Source organism: Crinia signifera, chromosome 4 (genome assembly GCF_055691185.1).
Source record: "Crinia signifera chromosome 4, ASM5569118v1, whole genome shotgun sequence".
Classification (NCBI taxonomy): Eukaryota; Metazoa; Chordata; class Amphibia; order Anura; family Myobatrachidae; genus Crinia; species Crinia signifera.
Window position 1 is genome coordinate 106,555,047 of NC_139220.1, and position 17,334 is coordinate 106,572,380.

General features: G+C 42.6%; 1 protein-coding gene across 3 annotated transcripts in view; it reads left to right on the forward strand.

Annotated features, from left to right (window-relative positions):
* Positions 1-14,005, forward strand: part of RNF44 (ring finger protein 44) — an 87,797-nt gene extending 73,792 nt beyond the window's left edge. For all 3 annotated transcript variants that reach the window (XM_083182145.1, XM_083182147.1, XM_083182146.1), the window contains 6 exons: positions 3,176-3,337; positions 3,483-3,598; positions 4,146-4,233; positions 4,837-4,958; positions 7,746-7,845; positions 10,225-14,005. In XM_083182145.1, the coding sequence (XP_083038271.1) occupies positions 3,176-3,337; positions 3,483-3,598; positions 4,146-4,233; positions 4,837-4,958; positions 7,746-7,845; positions 10,225-10,287 (651 nt within the window). In that variant the 3' untranslated portion in view covers positions 10,288-14,005. The remainder of the gene's footprint in view (positions 1-3,175; positions 3,338-3,482; positions 3,599-4,145; positions 4,234-4,836; positions 4,959-7,745; positions 7,846-10,224) is intronic.
* The last annotated feature ends 3,329 nt before the right edge of the window (positions 14,006-17,334 follow it).

The following is a 17,334-nucleotide window of genomic DNA, read 5'->3' on the forward strand; positions in this document are numbered from 1 at the left end:
GTTTTTTTTACACTAGTTTCACTAATAGAAATAGTGTTTTTTTTTACACTAGTTTCACTAATAGAAATAGTGTTTTGAATTCTATGGTTTTGAGGAATTTATGTGCTGTTAGGGATGGGCATTAATGGGTTAATCATTGATGGGTTCCATTGCTGATTTAAAATCAGTGATTTGAACCCATCAGTGGCAATCACTGCTAGAGAGTGGCAAATTACTGCCGGTATGCCATTGATGGCAAACGATCGATGGCTAAGCCCTGTATTCATAAATTTGTAAAATATAGGCAACTTCTGGAGTTAGATTTTTTTTTTCCCTTGTCCGCAGTAATAAGCGAAGACTATTAACAAATAGACCAGTGAGTTTTTATTTTACCTGTAAAATCCTTTTTTCTGAAACCTTGGTAGACACTGGGACCCTGTGTACAGTAGGAGCAGAATAACTTCTTTGCGTGCAGCACAGACTACTCCTTCCCTGTACTCCAGCTGTGTCCCTGTAGACTAGTTTAATTAAAAAGCCAGGGAACGAAAAAGATGATCAGATAGGCACATAAAAATCACCAGACAATAGCATACAACGGAAACCCCTATTCAAACAAGGGCGTTGGGGTGTCAAAGCTGTTTAATGGCAGAGAACCACAAAGCCGTCTTAGAGTTGCTCTGCAGTGGCCCTACGATGGGCCACCCAGGAGGCCACAACCAATCTCTTGCAATGAGCTTCTGACTGAGGCTGAAATCAATTTCTTCACCAATAGGTAGATCTGACAAGAAGTAAGGCGCAACCTAAGTCCCAGAGCTTGTTTCGAGGTTGGCCAGCCCGATTTAGGAGCATCATAAACAACATGGCCTCTGATTTGCAGGACTCCTTAGTCTATAAGTATAAGTGCAAAGAGCCCAGACCACAGCCAATGGAAAGACTATTTTGAGTCAGTAAGATCAGGATCTGAAAGTAAAGGATTTACAATCTCCTGATTGAGGTGGAAGCGGAAGATTACCTTTTGGAAATATATAAGCCAGATACGAAGAACTACCTGGGCAGGGTGGAATAGGACAAATGTTGGAGGGGAAACAAAGACTCAAAGTACAAATCCCGGCATGCTGAAGCCGTGTCAGCCAACTGAGATATACAGATTCTAACAGTTGAAAGGGAGATTCCTGTGGAATATGTGACACTAAGGGTAAGTCCCATGGATGAACTGGAGTACTCTCTACAAAAGTTTGAAGTGCTGTCGAAAGGGCCACTTGGCATTGAAATAACACCAAAGGGCAGGCACCTTTTAGAGACACAAGGTGGAGTCCCAGGTCCTTACATCGGGCATCACTGAAAGGTAGTCTGCCAAATGCTATAATATATCATCCATACCGAAGAGTGCTTTCTGGCAGAGGTACATTATTGGTCTGAGGAGTTGCCTGACTGGCATATTCATAGCTTGAATATAGAGGCGTACAAACAACCCACCCCCGAGCTTAAGCTAGCTCTGAGAAGGGTAGTTACAGGTCACATAGTGTTTAGTTGTAATCCTCCTGTGGCCAATGTCGAAGGGTGATGGGTTTCGGAAGCTACAGATTAATAAGCTATTACCACTTGATATGTAGCATCGAAGCAGCCAATGCCAAGTCCTGAGGGGTGACCAATTGAAAAAAGGACTCACTGTGTTTGTCTACAGAGCAACCGTCACAAGGGCCAGTGTGATCCTGAGTTGAACCAGAAACATTTTCTTTTAATACCCTGCAGTAAGGGGCGCAGCACAGGAGCACCACTCTCATAGAAATAGATATATCTACACTGGAAACATTTTTAAATGTACACAAACACTCAGTAAAAAGACTCAATGGGGCAGATGTATTAAGCCTTAACAAGAGATAAATGCAAGGGTGATAAGGAGAGATAAACATCCAGCCAATCAGCTCCTTACTCACTTTTTTCAAACACAGCCTGTAACATGGCAGTTAGCAGGTGATTGGCTGGATGTTTATTTCTCCTGATCACCCTTGGATTTATCTCTTGTTAAAGCGTAAAACATCTGCCCCAATGTGAGAATAGAGACCACCAATAAGTCTAAATACATGGGAACCCTGCCAGCCCAAGCACAGTGAAATAACTACTAAATACCATTAAGTAAGCACAAGGAAATGCTCAATCTCTACTAAAATAAGTGACATTTATAGCAAACTGTTGATAAATGATTTTTTTGGGCAACACTGTATGTATCTCCTAAGACAAAGAAAACATTTATATAAAGGTAACTTTTAGAGGACACCCATACAGAAAACCGTTCAAGTGTGCATATTAAGCTGAAACAATTTATTGAAATAAACCAGTTAGAAGAATACCTATCAGACAGGCACAGAGACTATCATCAAGTGCTCAACAGGAACAGTAGTCACAATAATTCCCAGCAACTAGTACCAATGGGTGAGGAAGGGCATCTGTAAAAACCTAGCACCCGGACAGTGAAAGGCACAAGGGAAGCAAGTTTTTGCTGCCTGGCTTTATGCATTAGGAGAGGAGCCTGTGGTGTGGAGCTCAGAAAAGGAGCCAGCCAAGTGTGTGGAGACAACAGTGGAGACTTCACTCCAGTCTAAGGTGGCGTGTAGTGGTAGAACTTTTGCTTGTATTGCTATTTTTCCAGTTTTGACCTTGTGCATGTCGACCTTTTGGGGGTCCAGCTGAACATTATCTAAATGCTAGAACACCCATAAATATGGTCTCCAGAAATACAGACACGGTACAGGAGAGGAGAAGCCTGTGCTGCTCACAATAGAAGTTGTCCTATTGGTGCCCAGACTCCTACTTCCACTATACCCAAGGTCCAGTTTCTGACCTCAAATGAGAGAAAATTGGTTAACGAGCTCTGCTCAACAGTGTACCATATGTAGGACCATCTTAAGCTGGGTACACACAGTGATCTGACATCTGGTTGGGTGGATTGGACCTGCATACATCGCTTAGTGTGCGTGTGCCCAATATAAGCACATCAACAACTTAATGCATGCTAATGATCCACGGAACAGTGAATGTTCTGTCCTTCATGATTTTTGTGCCGTTCTTTAGTAATCTCTTCCTGTTACTCAAGTGTCTACCCAGGTTTAGTTTATACCCAGTTATTTGTATCAAAGGGCAGCCTGTATCCAAGTATTTCTTTGTGTATGAATTTTTTTCTTCTTCCTCCTTTCAGCCACTGCAGAGGATAGATAATGACTTGGATCTTCGAGGGGACCAACATCACATGGGCAGCTTCCCATTTCACCACTCTCACCCTGTGCCTGCATTACCCCATTCAGTGCCCATGCATTACCTCTCACATGATGCACTGCATCAGGAGTTATCCTTTCCAGTGGTAAGTACATACAACTGTTTGTCGACGAATGTTGCATATTTTTTTAACAGGGGGGGGGGGGGGGTTAGTTTTGCTTCATTAGATAAATGAAAAAGTATTTTGTATGTGTACTTACAAACTTTTTTTTTTTTTATCAATGTTTCAGCCATATGCTCATTTGATGACACGGCGACTTAATACCCAACGGTATCGCTTGCAGCAACCACTGCCACCACCTGCCCTGTCTCCATCGTATTACCCCAGCTTTCTCCCCTACTTCCTGTGAGTATTTTTATTAGAAAAACTTCAAGCGCCTTTTATCTTAGGACTCTTTTTTTTTATGTATGATGGGCCTGATTCAGAGTTGTACACTTTTACAGATCCGTTTTTTATATGCTATGGAGCTGCTAAAGTAAGCAGGTGTAGCTGCTGCCCAGGAATAAAGAGACACCAACTAGAGCGATCACAACTAACTTGCAATTGCATAGATATTCACAGCCTACACGCAGTAATGGGGAACATCGACTGATTGAATAAGCAGACTGGAAGCATAAGTAGCTTCGCAGGTTTCTTAATACCATTTTAATGGGACCTTTCCTGTTAACCTGTAATGAAATAGTCACTGCAAGCGGACTTGCAAAGGCACCTTTTACACATGGCCAGTCTGCCAATAGTTAGACAATTGCAAATTGAAAATGTAGGTAGAACGACTCTGAATCTTACCCTTTGATATGTAGCTATATTATGTTATGCTATTACTTGCCTAACATTTTATGTTTGTGATCACTTTCTAAGCTTTTGTTTAGACTGTTTAAATGTATTCTTTCAGCTCCATGCTTCCTGTATCTCCCACCTCAGTTGGCCCCGCAATCAGCCTGGATTTGGATGTGGATGATGTGGAAATGGAAAACTATGAGGTACAGTAAGTTTGTCCCTGAAACCCAAATGAAAAAGCCGGTCACAAATATTTGTTTGTTCCAATAATGCCATTGTGTAGGTCAGTGGTATGGCCTTATTTCGAATTCAGTGCTTGGACTGAGACTGTACAAAGAAGAGCAACTAAGATGGTGCATGGTGTACACATCCAAACTTATCAGGAAATACTAAAATATCTTTGTGTGGTTGAGGGCAGAAAAGAGAGGGGGATATGATAAAAACTTTTCAATCTATCAAGGCTTTGTTCTTCAAATGAAGAGAAGCACTAGAATACAAGGACATGCACTGAAACAGGAGTGAGGCAGGTTCAGGGGCAACTTGAGGGGAAATAACAACCTAATATAAAGAGTAGAGAATACTTGGAATATCCTCCCATCAGAGGTGGTAGGAGCTTTTTAAACATGCTTGGGATAGATCTAAAGATGATAACCTCAAAAAGATTGATCTTTCATTCTTTGTAAGGTTAAAGGAGCAGACTACATGGGCCAAGCGGTTCTTATATGCTTCTAATTCGATGTTTACCAGTGATTTGCAACAGTACATTTTATTACAATATTTGAATTATTTTGGAATCCCTCATTTAGGCATTACTGAATTTAGCTGAACGTTTAGGAGAAGCGAAGCCACGTGGACTCACGAAAGCCAACATTGAGCAGCTTCCATCTTACCGCTTCAACCTTGAAACCCACCAGTCTGAGCAGACCTTGTAAGTAACTTAGATATTTGTATATAGATATACAGATGGAGTCTGGCGGTCAGATCGCCAACTGCCGGAAGGGGACACGTGTGCACGAGATGCTCCCCAGTCTGTGTCCACTCAACCCTACCAGTCTCCCTGAAGCGGAGACCGGTAAGGATTCCGTCCCCCGCTGCTCGTCCCATTCAGATGGAGCGGCTCTCCGCCGGTGATCGCCAGCGGGGGCATTCTGGTGATACCCGGTGCTCCATCTAATGTCTGCATAAGCAATTTAAGTATTGACTTACTAATTTATAGAACTGTATTTTTACTCCCTTTTATGTATTTTTGCCCTTCTGCTCTAGTGGAGGTTTCTGTCCTCCCTGAGCTCGCCTTAGGACCCTGCGTTACGGTTTCATGGGTGTACCACCCCTATATTTGGCACTTTTTTTAGGCCAATGACAACCCATCAACAATATCAGTGTGTTTAGAGGTGGGGACTCCACAGCACAGACATGTATTTCTCGGACATACCACAGATGCTCAATTGGGTTAAGAACTGTCTAATTTGAGCTCTGTCCTGGTGCTCAAGCCATTCCTGAACAATTTTTCCAGTGCAGCACAGCACATTATCCTGCTAGGGAATACTATTGCCATTAAGGGGTTTACTTGCTCTGCAAAATGTTTAGGTAGGTGGTATATGCCAACATGGCATCCACATGAATGCCTGTCCCCAGGTTTTGAAGCAGAACATTGCAGAGAGGGTTTAAAATCCATTACATAGCATTTATTAAATTTCCCAGATCTACATTTGATTTACTATGTGCAGGATGTGCTGAAAAAGAAGCTTGATTTGTGGAGGCCCCATTTTGCATCATGCAGACTTTAAAGTATCTTCGATACTTGTGTATTTTCACGGCGCCCAATTTTACTACGTACGCAAACGTAGTGAAATTGCATTGCATCGCATGCCATTGTTGTATGGCATGCAATGCGATGCGATTTTAGCTGTTCTAATTGCATTTAATGTACTATACCAGGGGTGGCCAACCGGTCAGAGGTAAAGAGCCGAAAAATATCGTCGGTTAAGCCAAAGAGCCAACATCATGCGCGCGCCAAAAGGGGCGTCTTCTGCGCCGTCCTCTGGCAGCTTCTCGCGTCTTCAGGATCGCTCCTGCGCTCTGCCGGCGTGGAGACGACTTTTCACCCTCCCGCTGGCGTCTGATGTCAGACGCCGGGGGCGGGGCAGAAACGGCGCGGCAAGCGCTGATTGGCTCGCCGCGGCCGTTTCCTATTGGCCGCCGATGCAGCGTTTTGAATTGGCGCCAAATTCAAAACCCCGCTTTGCCGATGGGAGCCGCACATTACAGCGTGACGAGCCGCATGCGGCTTGCGAGCAGCGGGTTGGCCACCGCTGTACTATACCATTAAATGACATATAATGTTCAAATATCCACGTCATCCCGAAGCGTGGCGAGCGTAGTGGAAAGCATCCTCCGACCTTTTTATTCCCCCACTATCCACGTCGGCATGGAGTTGATTTTATATAGTGTGGCGAGCGGACGCGTATTAGGTTACATGTATTACGTGTGCGCTCGCCACGCTTCGGGCTCTATAGAAAATCAACTCTACGCCGGCGTGGATAGTGGGTATGAAAAGGTCGGCCGGACTCATTCCGCCGCCCCTCGCCACGCTTCGGGATGACGTGGATAGTGGGGTGGGGGGGGCCTAAATAAATTACATTTGTCATTTAATTGTATAGCACATTAAATGCCATTATTATATGTCCAATCGGAACCAATATCTGATCGTATCGCATGCCATATCTGACCCGATTTTTGTAATGTATTCACTGACAGAGAGCAGTGAATACATTACATAGGAAAATCGCATCGCATGCCATACAATAATGCCATGCGATCTAATTTCACTACCCTGAATAGCCCACTACGCAAATGCCGTAGTGAGCGCCGTGATAATACACAACTACCGCATCTTCTGTTGACTTCTTGGTGCCACATATCACAGGACACAGTCAGACGGCTTGTAGAGCCCATGCCTTGATAGGGGCAGAGCTGTTTGTCTGCATGAATGGGACCCACACAATATTAAGCAGGTGGTTTTAATGTTATGGCATATATACATTATGTAGGCAAAAGTGTTAAAAATAGTCCAACACATGCAGCAGTTTGCTGCGGACTCCCTTCTTGGCAAACTGTCCACAAGCTCCTGTATTACGGCAGGAGGTATATTTTGCCATTCCTTCTTATGGACAATTACCAACTTTGATCCTGAAGAAGGTTGAGTTGGCCTAGAATGCGTCCATTGATCCAGTTCGTCCCTGATCTCTGAACTGACCTTTCCATCCAGAATACCAAATTTTCAGCAGATTAGAGATGAGCAGTTCGGATTTACTCGGTTCTTATCGCCAAATTATCGCAAGTTCAGATCTTTCCGATTGGCTATTGGCTGTCACATGTTTTGGATAGCCAATAAGATCCAATTTGAGATCTGAGAAAATTTGGGTGAAACCAAATCCGCAGTTGAAATGGTCACTCATCATAACGCCACCACCTCTATTCTTTACGGTAGCTACACTCTGGTATCATACATTTTCCTGGCAGTCGGCCAACCCAAACTTGTCGATCTCATCAGAATAGTATACCTTCACGAACCCGTTTCTGCTGGAGGAGCACACCATTTCAGTTGTGCCTATGTGTGATATATATTTCATATAAATATAATTACACACACACTGTAGATAAAGATATATTTATTTTATATGTTTCTTGACCTTGTCCGCTGTTTTGCTTTCAGATGTGTGGTGTGCTTTAGTGACTTTGAAAGTCGGCAGCTCCTCAGAGTGTTACCTTGTAACCATGAATTCCACGCAAAATGTGTTGACAAGTGGCTTAAGGTACGTCCTGTTTCTACCATCTGTTGGACAGTTTCTTTTCTACTATGAGTTGGGGTCTGGCTCTAGTTATTTCTCTGAATAAATGTACAAAAATAGACTGTTCTACTGCAGCATACACACAACTGTGCTTGCAACAGATTCTATTCTCCCTCAGGGGGGTCGTGGACCCACACGAGGCAGAGTAGCCCCTGTAAGTTGGGATCTTGACTTTTGGGCTTTTTAACAGTCGGGATTCCGACGTCTGTCTACTGACTGTCGGGAGGCCATTTGGCACCCATTTTTTTGAAAGCATTTGAAAAAAGAGACTAGAACATGCATATGGCATGTACAGAAAAGGTGGTTCAAATTTAAAAAGCAAGACTGCACAAAAAAAGAAACTACTTACTTAGATGATTGTACTTGACTTTTTATCTTTTATGCCTTTTATATAATCATCGGTTTTTTTTGCAATTCTGTCTGCACTTCCAGTTTAAATTTTATATTTTGACCCTGTGAAAGGTCTGGTTTTTTTTTTTTTTTTTTTTCTTCTTCTTCTTCTTTGTACGTTTTATCATTCTCTTTATTCGTTGTACAGTTGTCATTTTTATTTTTACCAGTTAACTTGGAGAATGAAGTACCTTGTTTGCCGACTAGTTGTCTGATTTCACTGGCTGTCAGTTGACGGTCTCCTTTTTTGAAAACCTAAATTTTGGAAGACAGCTACTATTGTTTTGTGTGTAGTCCTCTATCTGTATTGACAGGACTCTAGAACCAAGAAGTGATTACCATATATACTCGAGTATAAGCCTACTTTTTCAGAACATTTTTTATGCTGAAAAAGCCCCCTCGGCTTATACTCGAGTGAGGGTCCCACTTGAGAATAAGTTTTTTGTTGTGAAATTAAGTGCTTTGGCTTATATTCAGGTCGACTTATACTCGAGTATATACGGTATTGGTGTCTGACCAAGTATAATGTATAATGTGTGACCACCGTAGCCCTTTGAGTGCCAACGTTGCTGTGTGAGATCCTCAAAATATCCACTAGAAATGCCAGCATCGCTCACAGCTACTGTTCTTTTAGTATAAATAAATACAAAAACAGCTAAGTTAATTAATTGAAATGTAATTAACGGTACTTGTTTCCTAGCACGGCCACAATCGCGGGTAATTTTTAATGGTCTGCGATGCGACTGACGCGATGCCCGCGATTTCCCATTGAAATGCATTGGAAAAAGTCAAAATCGCGTCGGTCGCATCGTATGCTGCCAAAATAAGCATAAGATGGTACTGACGCGATGCCCGCGATTTCCCATAGGGAACAATGTATAATGCCTCAATTTACCCAAATCAACATAGGGAACAATGTTAAATGGGCCAGAGACTCCAAAAAAAAACCCTGACCAGTGAAATGGCCCCCCAAAAATAGTTAACGCCACCCCACGATCAACGTGAACCCGAAGCGTGGCGAGCACAGCGGTACGCGTCCTCCGACCTTTTCATACCCCCACTATCCACGTCGGCGTGGAGTTGAGAATAGATTAGTGTGGCGAGTCACCGAGTCCGAAGCGTGGCGAGCGCAGCAAGCCCCGCGGATACCTGTGAAGCCCGCGAAGGGACGCGTTTACCTGTGAAGGTATCCACGTCCCCTCGCTGCGCTCGCCACACTATTCTATTCTCAACTTCACGCCGACGTGGATAGTGGGGGTATGAAAAGGTCGGAGGACGCGTACCGCCGCCCCACGCGGGCTCGCTGCGCTCGCCACGCTTCGGGTTCATGTTGATCGTGGGGTGGCGTTAACTATTTTTGGGGGGCCATTTCACTGGTCAGGGGTTTTTTTTGGGGTCTCTGGCCCATTTAACATTGTTCCCTATGTTCATTTGGTTAAATTGAGGCATTTTACATTGTTCCCTATGGGAAATCGCGGGCATCGCATCGGTCGCATCGCATGCGATTTTTTAGCCCGCATGCGATGCGACCGACACAATTTTTTTACCTGCGATGCCCCAGATCAAAATCGTTGTGGCCGTGCTAGGAAACAAGTACCTAATTAACTATTGCACCCTTGCATTTTTTGTGGATATTTTGCACATCTCACAGTAATGTTGGCACTCAAAGGGGTATGGCTGTTCAATTTTTTTAGAGCTTTCTGAGCAATGTAGAGAAGCGACAGTATTTGATAGCAAGATTAGAGTGGTTTACAAGAGAACAATGAGACCCCATTTACAAAAATGGTGTGCACACTTTTTTTTTTTTGGTGTGTGTGTTCGCAGAAGGATATGCTTTTGTTTCACTTCGGTATGTAATGCACAGCTTGACATAATTTTTTTGCTTGGTATGGTGCCATGTAGTCTAGATGCCTTCATTTTAATGACCATCTTTATTCTTGTTTTCGCTTTCAGTCCAACTGCACATGTCCTATCTGCCGGGCTGATGCGTCTGAGGTTCACAGAGATGGGGAGTGAGGACAGCCATTTGCCCTCTCGCCTCCTGCCGGTGCACAAACCCAGAGGGATCAACACAATACAAACCAGCCTCTTTGCCTGACTCGGATGCTTCAGCTTCACCCTCCACCTGCACTTGTCCTTCCGGCTAGGACACCGCAGCTTTAAATCTGGAGGTGGTGCCAAGAGTCACACATTCCACTGTCTCCATCTTAGTACCTCCACTCCAATACTTCCCAACAGTGCCCCAACATTATGTATTGCAGTTGCGGGCACTGGGAGGGATTTGAGGTGTGTTAGGGATGAAATGGGGGAGAAACGCTTGCTCTCCTTCCTCCTCTGAGGGTAGCTGAGGCTTACAGGAAAAAAAAAAGACTGGGTCATTGTGGCCAGTGCTAGCCCTTCAAGGGGACCTTGAGGCATTACCAGGGGCTCCCTATTTGCAAGTGTACTTCTGTCAATCCTTTAGTTGAGAGAAGTGTCGCAGCTGCTTATTTGAATGTTTGCACTGAAGCCCTAGTGGGCTGTTTTTTGTTTTATTTACATTTTTTTTTTTGGACCAGAAATTAATTTTTTATTTTTTGCTGCCATAAGACTTGACTGCATTCAGAGAAGGAGTTAAAGTGTGGTGCATTTTTACCTTCTGTATTAGCCATACTCCTTCAGTACGGTTTTATTTAGGTCTCCAAACTTTCTCTGTAATTATCAGTCCATACAAATCCACCTGAGAATAGTGTAAAGCGCTGTGAGATGTAAGGGGTGGTGGATCCACAGTAAGTCTTATGAATTTTGTGCACAATTCATTCTTGCACAGCAGGAACATGTCCTGACCCAGTAGACCATGTTAATATTCCATGTTAGTGGTCAAGAACGTGTTTTGGCAATTTTTTTTTCCAGGTTTTTTTTTTATGTTTTTGTGTGTGTGTCTCTGCATGCAGGGGAGCAGAATTTTTTCTAAAGAGGGAAAAGTCTCAACCATTTATCTCTAGCTTCTAAAATAGACAGGATAAAGGGGGACTGTAGAAAGTTCTGTCTTGATCACCAGCCAACCCTTACTTTGCATGCCAACCTAAGGTTCTGGCACAATAAAATTACCATGTACCATTTCACAATACCAGATTTGTGTTTTAAGTTATGTACTTGGTTATCTGGTTTGGAGCAATATTGTCTTTAAAAAAAATATATATATATATATATAATAATTTGCCAAAACAAGTAACAGATGTGTTGTGTAGACCAGTCCAGTGGTGAAGTGGCGGTTTGCCCACATTGTCCCAAACACCCCCCCCTGTTTCCTGCTAGCAGAAGCCCTGGTAATGCCTCCACGGTATGTTTTGTTAGGCAGCAGGTCACACAATTACAGGCTGGTGTGGCACTACAGGGTACACTCTGTTGCATGCCAACCTGTGTTCAAGGGAGCGTATTACCCATGGTAATCGCATATTCCCCACCCCTAGCTTCTGTGTGAGCAGTAACACAGAGGCACTTGAGTGAGCAGCTGCCTTATTTACTGATTTGTAACTGTTTTAGTTCAAGTTTGCATGATAGAACAGCAATGAAAACAACAAAAGAGCCAGCTAACCATTTCCGATCTGTGTGCGCGTTTAAATGGTCGGGCAGAAAGCCTGTCTTAATGTTTCTCAATATGCATGCCTGAGCAGCTTGGAATATGGTATCTGCTAACCCTTGGCCGTCTGTGGAGTGACGTGATGAGGGGAGGGGGGTTGGGGTGGGAGGGACTGGGACAAGCATTATATAGGGGTATGTATCATGCTGAGCTGATTTCTGCTGTGCGCTTGTTCGCAAGCAGAAGGCACCTGAACTATTTGTTGAGATTTGAATGTCTAGTTGCCTGTAAAGGCCACTCTCGGGCAGGGATTGTGTGCGATGGGGTGATCTTAGCCCAGAAGTAAATTACTTTGACAAGAGTGGCCCATAGCACATTAGAGTGGATTACTGCTGGACCTAGAACACTGACTATATTGATGGCTAGTTCTACACTTATAGTTGTTATTCTTTTTTTGCCCCGATCTTCTTTTTTTGTTTGGTGGGGGTTTAGTGGCCTTTAATTAGGCTAGTAACCCGTTATTGTCTTTGAAGACTCTTCACACTTGCCAGCTAACACACACCCAACCCCCTCCTTTTTTGTTTTAGTTTCGTTGAGGAAATAGTAACATAAGACATTATAATATTGGCCTCTGTTCGGCTATAAATGTCTTCCCCTCTGCTGACCACTTCACTGTTCTCACTGTTTGATGGTATTTGAAATGCATTGCAGATAATCACATATAGTTTATTATCTATCTATATATATATGTATATGTACTTATGCACTGGAAACAAATTGTAATAATGTATTCTGCGTGAAGGCAAAATAAAACCGATAACCAGCATGTAAACTGCAAAGCACTGATCTTGCATCCTTCATGTTTGTCCTTTCATGGGTTACTAGTTAATTAAATATGGATCATATTTGTTTTTACCCCACCCTGGTCATAATTTGACTTACTGTATATGGGTGATGGCTATTTTGGCAGCATTTGGGGTCTCAAGCCATACGCTAACAGTGAGAGCAGTGGAGAATCAAAGTTTTTATGCTGGAGTGTGATTGTATATCTGCTATTTTATCTCCCTTCACAACTGATAAAAAAATCGAAAAAACAAACCCCTGTTTGTAAACTGCCACTGTGGGGCTAGTGGAAGAAGGTAGCAGTGACTGCAGCAGAGAAATGGAATTGAGCACTTGTTTTACAGCACACAAGTTACCAAAGGTCTTACTGTATATATCAACACTTCGGAATTTTATCAACTGACTCACTCCAGACAACAGCAGTATCTGCTGCCTATCTGTATGAAATCTCTTAGTACTGGAGATGTCCTCTGCCGTTACATTAACATAAGGTCTTCTCCAGCAGAAAAAAGGGGTTGTCCCTTCATCTGCTCCACTGTATACAATACATACAGTTCTTCCACTAACCTCAGTAGGAACTCCACAACTGTAGTTGGAGTGCTGTTGGGTTTTAGAAAAGCTCTTGGCACATCATTATCAGTCGCTATAAGTAATACTATTGGTTTAGGATGTCTGTGATTTGCTGCATAGATGCCACTTTTTTTTAATTTCTCTCTCTCTAATTATTTGCATCACCCCTATGGTGGGATATAGTGGATTGTTTACTGAATCATCCTAACCTCCTGGGCCCCTTAATCACACTGGGTTGATCTCAATTTTTCCTTTTCACTAACATTACTGCCCCCCCCTCCCCCTTAAAACAACAACAAAAAAAAGTTGTGGCTTCCCTTACTCAGGGTCCCGGAGGTGTCTTCTGTGTTAGAACTGTATATCTATATGTTTTGTGTATACATATAGATATATCTCTCTATATATATATAAACTTTTTATTTTTTGGCTTTTGGTACTTGCACATTTACTGGTTACCTCATTTCCCATGTATGTATTTGAAAAAAAAAATGCTAATATATAGAAATGGTTCTTGAAGCTATCAAAGTGTGTTTCTTTTCCTTCATTCCATTGGAATAATATTGGTTTGTAGCATTTAACATTAACTAGTAATATTGTATTATATATATATGTGTATACTGATTGAAATTTTTAACAGATTTGTACTTTTTTTAAAATGAAAGTTGCTAGTTTTGCTTGACCTGGTAGTGCAATCATTTTATTTTTTTTAATGTTGTGGCTGAATTGAGAGGGTTCACTAATAAATGTACAAGAATAATACTTGAACATCTCTGTGATTTTTCTTTCCTTTTAATTTGAAAAGTGTATTTTTATTGTTGTGGCGGGGAAAGGGACTTACAGGAGAAACTGCTTTCAAAGTATTTAATCACAAAGGGGGGGCTTCTCGAAGGTGCCAATTGTTGGCGGTTCTGGTCACAGGATGGAAACAGTGATATTGAGCACAGCAGGCTAATTTTGCATTTAAAATTATTGATATTTAATTCACACGGCCAAAAAGCACTGCTTAGTAAATTTAAGGTTGCAACCAATTTACGGGTCACCAATTTAACACAGCTTATCTGTTGAATGGAAACCTTTACATAAGTGAAATATTACTGTCATGGACCTACCGGTTGGTTCTCCAGATACATCAATCTGAGAGACACTGCCTGTGACGTGAGGTCACTTTGGAGATAAGGGGTTATACATAAACAGTCATTGCCACTAGCAAAAGTCACATTTAGCGTTTTGCCCACTTTTGCTCTTACCTGAATACACCATGCAATATAGAATAAAAATCTGTAACGTGGGCCACACGAGGCCTTGAGTCGTAAGAAGTACAGAATCGGGACTAGAATCTAAATTATTTAATTACAAGAATACTTCAGAGCTTTAGTTACAAAGATCATTAAGCCTATTTTAAGAATACACACAGCGTATGGTACAATCTCAAATAAAAATAGAGGTAATTCAGAAGCCTAACTTACACAGAAGTGTAGGAGACTGCTTTGGTGGATTTCACAGGTCAAGAAGTATGGTGCATGATAGCGGATTTCCCCCAAAGAATGAACACAAACTCTGGAGGGAGAAGCCTATTTATACCTGTCAGCAGCTCTGTTCTTCCCTTCCAGAGCTTAAGGGGGGTGTTCAATCTTTGTCGTGCACCCGCAGCCATCTCCCGACGGGGGAGATGGCTGCGGGGCCCTATTCAATGCTGTCTTCCCCGACAGCATTGAACAGGGGTTTTGCGCAGCTGTCGGGCTCGTTCTGCCGAGAAAAGCCGTAAATAGGCGAGCTCCTGGCCGGAGCTCGTCTATTTTCTTCATCAACTCGCGGCCACGCCCCCTTCTCGCCGCTCGGCGGCCGGGAAATTGAATCCTGACTGACGAGCTCCAGGCGAGCAGAACGGGACAGGGGCACGGCTGTCTAGCTTGCTCAACAGCCGTTCCCCTGACATTGAATACCCCCCTTAACCTGCTCAATTCTGGACACTTTAATTTCCCCGCACTCCCAAGCAATTGTGATTCTGTAAATGAGAGAGGGGGGAGTAGTCTAGTGAGAAATTCCATTCTCCTTTTAAAGGTGCAATTGTACTCCTTTATGACTACTCATGGCCCATGTTGGTTTTTTTGATGCACTCAGAGTGATACCTTCTTAGCCATTTTATCAGACACTTAATAGGAGACATACAGTATCATTTCTGAGATCCGATCATGTGATGGATCGTGACAATTACCACACTCAAAAGCCTCGTACACACGGGGGAGATATATTGCTAGCAATATATGGCTGAGCAATATATTGCTCAGTTTCTCCTTTTCATCAGTGACCAGAGATGGTCGCTGATGAAAGGGAAACTCTGCCAGCGGTCCCGCAGAGGTAATTAGCTGGTCGCAGGAGCCATCGATTAGAACGGGGCTGAAACCGGGAGCGCGCACCCGGTAATTTATTGCCGGGGCACACTCCCATCACTGGCAATATGGTCGCCTGCGACCATATTTCCAGCGATTTCAGCCCCTATCGCCCCTGTGTGTACACAGCTAAACACTACTGATGTGTAGTGTACTCAAAGGTACTTTTCCTCCCACCCTGACATTTCCTGAACAGGGTGTTTCCTCATTGTGTCAGGGAGTCAGTAATTAACCCTTTGGTGACCTTATTGGGGGCAGGTGTGTTTGCATTGTGATAGTATCTACACAGCAAAAATACTGAATCAGAGTAATTACTACCGGATCAAACACACTCCCTTTCATTTCTGGCCACTGCCACTATACACTACTCATATACGCTGTCCACTTGGTCATATCGCTCATTCCCCACCAATACAAATATTTGCAAGTGGGAACAGCAGCATATTGACCAGACAGACATAAGCCCGTATCTCTGATACTTACCTTCTAGACACCAACACCTTTTTCTTTTTAGGAGTAGGCCAGACCCTGCACTGACCACTAATTTTTACCCATTGTCTTATTAGAGGGTCACTACAACCTGAGCAAATATAACTGGTCTTTTTCTACTTGCTTTTCAAATTTCTTCATTTCCTCTAATCGACATAGGCTGCCGCTGCTACATTTTGTCTGCACTGTGTAACGCCGACCTCCACAATAGGTGTTGAGGTCTAACCCACATACCATTATAAGAATTTCTGATGTGACCATATTACAAATGTAACATTTTGCTAATGTTTTGAGACTTAACAGTGTTCATTCAATCTGCTATCACCAACTGAGAAGACCTCTGTACCAATACCCAAATTTACGGGCTAAATTTATACAGTACTTATTATCTCAGATTTGAGGTGGTAGCGGGGTGCATCTCTAACTACGATCAGCTACCCAATGCTGGATGAACTAATTTTGAGTTTTTTCCTAGATGCACTCCACATTTAATTGTTTTTGTGTTGTTTGTCAAAAAAACATTTTTTTTTATAGATAAATAATAAGTTATGTTTTAAATATTGTAACCATTACATAAATCTAAGAAATCTTTTTCTCTAAGCGTGCCCCCAAACAAAGGCGAGTACTTTTTTCTTCCTTTCATTAATTCATACTCACTGTCTGGCGCACAACTAGTACATTTGCCTTTTTTTTTAACAGATCTTCACCAATACCCATTATTATGCAACTTTTTACATCCATCCTACAACTTATGCTTATATTTTCATGTTTTAAGTTCCATAAGTCACTGTACAGTAGAAAGACATATGCTTATTTTATACAGTTACTTCGAAATAGCCAGTTTTGGTTATATGTTTGCAATAAAACAATGTTAGATACTTAAGGGAAGAGATAAGCCCTGTACAGACCGGGCAATTTAAGCCATTATCGCTGGCTAAATGGTTGCTGAGCGACCATAGCACCAGTGGTTTATTTTGTGTTGTGGGAGATAAATCATTTGGAGCACGCTCCTGCAGCCATCCCTTAATGGTCGCAGGAGCATGGGATTATGGCTAAAAGTTGCTGGTGCACAATGCACTGTCCAAAACCTGAAGACTTCATGGCATCCTTGGATATCAAGGACACCCCTGCATATTCCAATTTGGCAGGGCCTTTTCTGTAGTTTGTGAATGATATTTTTATTCCACACAGTGCTCCTTTTTGTTTTGT